This window comes from Myotis lucifugus, unplaced genomic scaffold (genome assembly GCF_000147115.1).
Source record: "Myotis lucifugus unplaced genomic scaffold, Myoluc2.0 scaffold_2, whole genome shotgun sequence".
Lineage (NCBI taxonomy): Eukaryota > Metazoa > Chordata > Mammalia > Chiroptera > Vespertilionidae > Myotis > Myotis lucifugus.
This window is the reverse complement of record NW_005871050.1, coordinates 24,204,887-24,209,963: the sequence shown is the minus strand read 5'-3', so window position 1 is coordinate 24,209,963 and position 5,077 is coordinate 24,204,887. Positions and strand designations below refer to the sequence as shown.

At 36.7% G+C, this 5,077-nt stretch overlaps 1 protein-coding gene across 1 annotated transcript; it reads left to right on the top strand.

The window, feature by feature from the left end:
* The first annotated feature begins 1,531 nt into the window (after nucleotides 1-1,531).
* On the top strand, nucleotides 1,532-1,804 carry SERTM1 (serine rich and transmembrane domain containing 1). Its single transcript, XM_023757406.1, has one exon. It carries the CDS (start codon nucleotides 1,532-1,534, stop codon nucleotides 1,802-1,804), a length of 273 nt encoding a protein of 90 aa, XP_023613174.1.
* Nucleotides 1,805-5,077: the final 3,273 nt, after the last annotated feature.

Genomic DNA, 5,077 nt, shown 5'->3' with positions numbered 1-5,077 from the left:
CCTGGAGTTTGAAAATGAATCCTTAGATTGAGGTTTTCTTTAGTTCATTGCTAGGCTTTCCTGGTTAAACTAAAGAAGTGGTTCTCAGTCCTGACTATACTATAGAGTCACTTGGGGAACTTTTTTGGACCCCACCCTAGACCAATAAAATCTAACTCTCAAGAGTGGTGTCCAGGCCCCTACTGTGGAGATTATGATTTGGAACATCTTTGTTGGAGTCCAGGGTCTATATTTTAATAAGTACCTCAGGTAAATCTTATGATCAGTTAGTTTGGAAAACACAGTTTTAATCTAACTTAGTTATTAGCTGCTGTTCAGTAATATGAATTTTTCTTTAACCTTTTAATAGTTATTTACCACACAGAAAAATACATTCAGCCCTGCCGACATGGCTCAGTTGTTGAGCACCGATCTATGAACCAGGAGGTCATGGTTTGATTTCCGGTCCAGGCATATGCCCAGGTTGCAGGCTGGATCCCCAGTGTGGGGTGTGCAGGAGGCAGCCAATTGATGATTCTCTCTCATCGTTGATGTTTCTATCTCTCTAGCCCTCTCCCTTCTTCTCTGAAATCAATAAAAATATATTTTAAAAACATTCAAAATGATAAAAACTCAGGATATTATTTTAAAACTAATTTGCCCATAGCAAACCATTTTGCAATATATCAGTTAATTTTTACTTTTAAAACATTGATATCTGTTTTTCTTAGATACCTGAATCTTTTATCTTTGTTTTCTTTTATTTTCAGGAAAATAATTCTGTTGAAGAGTCTTAAGAGTCAAAACTTCTGAGGCTAAGCCTACTGCTGTCAGCACCTCTGAGACTTCTCCATCTAAGCATTACCAGGTCTGACAACACTTTTCCTCCAGCCTACAGTGAGGGATGCCAACAAAACTGTAGAAAATATATCCTCTAGACTTATAGTCCTCAAGCTATGGCAATTGGGCAGGAACCTTATAAGCTCCATCCTTAGGTGAGATTCAGAAAGACAAGAAAGGTGAATACTCAGATATGCTAAGTATGAAATATATAAAAGCCTTTAGAAAGTCTCCTCATAGACGAACCCCATTAAATGCACATAATTAGTGCAGGCATTTAGATGAGTTGAAGAGAAAACAGAGCCCTTTCTCCTTCTACACAAACAGAGCATAAGTTTGATTTAATAGTCTGAGAGATTCTTGTCTCTATGCCAGTATTATAAAGTAATTTCATAATTTTTATTTTAATTAAAGAATAGGACTGTGAAAATGAAATATTTATTTATATATATTTTAAATGATTAAGAAGTTCCACTAAAACCTATTTGAGAGGGGAGTGCTATCCTGCAGGACAGAGAGGATGTGGCAATTGCCAAATTATAATGTCACAATTTTCTTGTTTGTGCACTACTGACTTGCCTCTGGTCATGATTGCTTTATAGGAGACTGTTAGAAAACCTGCAGTATATTCAGAGGCAGTCTAAGTGACTGTGGAATGCCTCAAGGGCAATAGAAATCAAATAGAAACAAGTATCTACTCAAGTCTTGAGTGATGACGGAGGCGCATTTCAAGTACCACGGAACTCTCACTGGGTGGACCCATTTCCCCACCCCAGCAACAGAGGTTAACACCACGTTAGATAAGTATTCCAACCTGTATATATATGTGGGCTTATTTCTGAGCCTCCTGGCCATTCTCCTCCTCCTGCTCTTCATAATGCTCCTTCGACTCAAACACGTCATCTCACCCATCAACTCTGAGAGCACAGAAAGTGTTCCTGAATTCACAGATATAGAGATGCAGAGTCGAATCCCCTCTTATTGAAGCTAGGATGAAGAGTTTTAGTGGATCTCAGAAAACCCCTGTATGTTGATGTCAGGGAAGCTTACTTTGTTGCATGTAGTTTCCCATGTAGGGAATCCACAAGGTCTTCATTTAACAAAAAGTTGTTCGTGTTTTCTTTGTTATTCTTTATCTTGACTCTGTTTGTCGGATAACTAAGGTTCAATACTCGTTCTTTGCCAGGAATATAAAAAATGGCAGCTGGTGGGAGGGCAGGTTTCTATAGTAACCAAAGACAGCCAGGGCCTTGAGCAAACCTCAGACCACAGAAATTCATATGCAGCTGTTGTAAAAACACAGGATTCCTGGAAGCTCCAAGAACAAGGAAAATTTGCCTTTGAAAGGGTTGATTGTTCAAAGAAGGTACCCCAAGAAAAGGACAAATTTTAATTTAGCATTTGGACCCTAAAGAATCACTTCTGCTGGCATGAAGATAAATCATGTCAGAAGTTCATGGAGGGGACCATGAGCCCTTTCCCAAAGGAACAGTGATTTTATCATCTAAGGCCATTGGGTTTGAACCAAATGAAAGAAAATATTTAAAGAAACTTCCAATTTAAAGAACAAGTTTTCAGAAAGAAGTTTTCAGTCAATAAACTTATCTAAAGAGGAAAATGCACATTTTATATCTGATTACAATTACTGAACTTTTTAAAACTCAGATAACAACAGATATATTACAAAAATCTGGAACAATGAGCTTCCCCCAAACCAAGGGAAAACTAAGTCAAAATGTGTTTGTGACAATTATGTGTGCAGTTTCATTGCCCCTTTCTCCCTCCCTATCATGCTCCAGGATTAAGTTGCACACAAATATGAACTTTGTTTAAAGGTGGCCTTAGCAAAGAAGATTCAACTGTACTTTGAAGCAGAAATGAAATAATATTGGTACTCTGTCGTTAAATGATTGTGACTTTGGACTAAACATTCAAGCCTCTGGGTGCCAGGTTTTTCTTTCTGAAAAATGATCCAAGAGCTATTTAGTCATCACTAGACTCCTTTTAGATTTGAATGTAAGAAAAACAGAGAGAGAGAAAGGAAGAAAGGACTAAATAACACTCTCCAAAATCTTTACTGAGATCAATGTCTTCAAATTCACATTTGTCTTTCCTGGAAAATGCTTCTTTCTTCTCAATCCCTGCCAGAAGATTAAGTGTTTCACTTATTGCCTATAAGAGAAATATCTTTTGAAAAATTCCATTCTCATAGGTAGCCCTGGTATGCTAGTAGTAGAAACAGGCTGATTTTTAAAAATCAATATTCCAAAGGGGAACCAAAGGAGATGAGTACTGTTTACAAATTAGAAATTAGAAGGTTGGTCATATTTTTGACACCAAAGAACTAAAACACCGGTGTTAAATTCTGCCTGCTTAAAAAAAATCAGTTCTCTTTTGCATCTAAAAGGTGGTCATCAAATTTCACAAGGTGCTCCCACAGGAACTGCAGTGGTGGTAAGAGAGAAATGGAAAGGAGGTTAGGTTAATGCCACCTGCACTGGACATACAGCTCTAGTCTGTTATCAATTTAGATTGGCCCCTTTACTCTGCTCTAAATCTAGCTTGGTGGTGAAATTCCCAAGTGCTTTCTACTTTTATACACAGTCATTTGCCAATACTCCTCTCTCCAAGGGGCTGAAAGTGTAAAATCCCCACATGCAGAGCTAAACTTAGCAGCAAGTCTGACTCTAGCACACCTGTTACAAGAGCACACTGTTAAGAGATGGCAACTGCATTCTGCACCATTCAGAATAGATCAGCAGGTAAGCTAAGACAGATAGGGCATACACTTCCCTTTCGGCATTATATTTTCCCAAATGAAAAGTGACTCATATATTACATTTGGTGATTTGAGTTGTGTTTTTATTCAACACCCAGACTGCATATACCCTTTAAAATTTTAGTTGTTGGCAGCCATACATGGACTTCCTCAAAGGCTGGCAATATACCCCAGAACTTCTTAAGGACACATATCTCCCCTCTCCCTTTTGTGGTCACAGTATTTGAATGCACTTTACAGTTAAGAAGTCAGTGGCTGGATAAATGAAGAAAGTGATTACACTTCCAACAGCAGTGAATAGCAAGAGGCCCAATGCCTTGTTGCTGAACCTAATGAACAGACTGCAAATTTATTCCCTGCTCACCTACTTCCCCAACCAAAATTTTAGGAGTTTAAAACTGCTCTTTAATGACTAACTTGGATGAAGATTCCTAATTTATGATTAGGTTACTCACCTGGAAAACAAACACCCTCTTTCATCACAGCTACCCCCACGGGATCTAGATCTTCATTGAGCATCAACCAAAGCACACAGTACAGCTTGCACATTGCACTAAAATAGTAGCATAACCACTCACAGTTTCCAGTGATAACATAAATGGAGATGGATTTAAGCAGATGTGTCATTATGGTGACTCACATGTTATTTAATCTTTAGGAAAATAAATTCAATGTTTTAATCATAACAAACTGTAAAGAAAATAATTTGTATATTTATATTAAATTATATTATGTCCCCCAATGTATTAATTAACATATATTACTGCTCAAAAAGGCAGCTAGAACAATAGCTATAATTTGAATTTACCCATCTATCCAAAATGCTGACTTGCCAATTCCCTCTCCAACCCCTACTCTCCCAAAAAATTCACATTAGCTTAAATGTATACAAAGAGGTAGGTTATTTATTTATAGATGTACTCTGTTTTAAGGTGAAAAATGATTCTTTACTTTTTATTATGCTGAACCATATGCCATTTCTGTTGGTCAAAAGTGCTCAAATATTGGCAATTTCATACAATTCAACCTAATAAAAAGACACACTATATGAATTCTTTTAGTAGTAAACTCTTTTATCTTTAAAAATAATTAAATGTCTAAAAATGTCCTTTGCACACATTTCAGAATCATGGGTTGTATAAACAAGGTATATTATAAAGGCTTATAAATTAGGTATGATGTATTAGGCAAGAAATATTAAGGTTAATCGAGATGGGTTTAACCAGCCTAACCTTTCCATTCATGCCAAATCTGAAGCTTTGGACTCATAACTGAGTTTGACTGCTGCAGACCATACCGTACTTCCTAAGTAGGTAAAAGGGGTCCACTTAATGCAAATAAATGGTTATATTTAGTAACACATTTTATTCACCTGCATTTGTACAAAAGGATTTTTTTAACAAAATAAAGAATTGTGTGGAATAAAATGGATTTCTTTTGTCTGAAATCATTGATAATTGAAATAGATTCATATTGTAT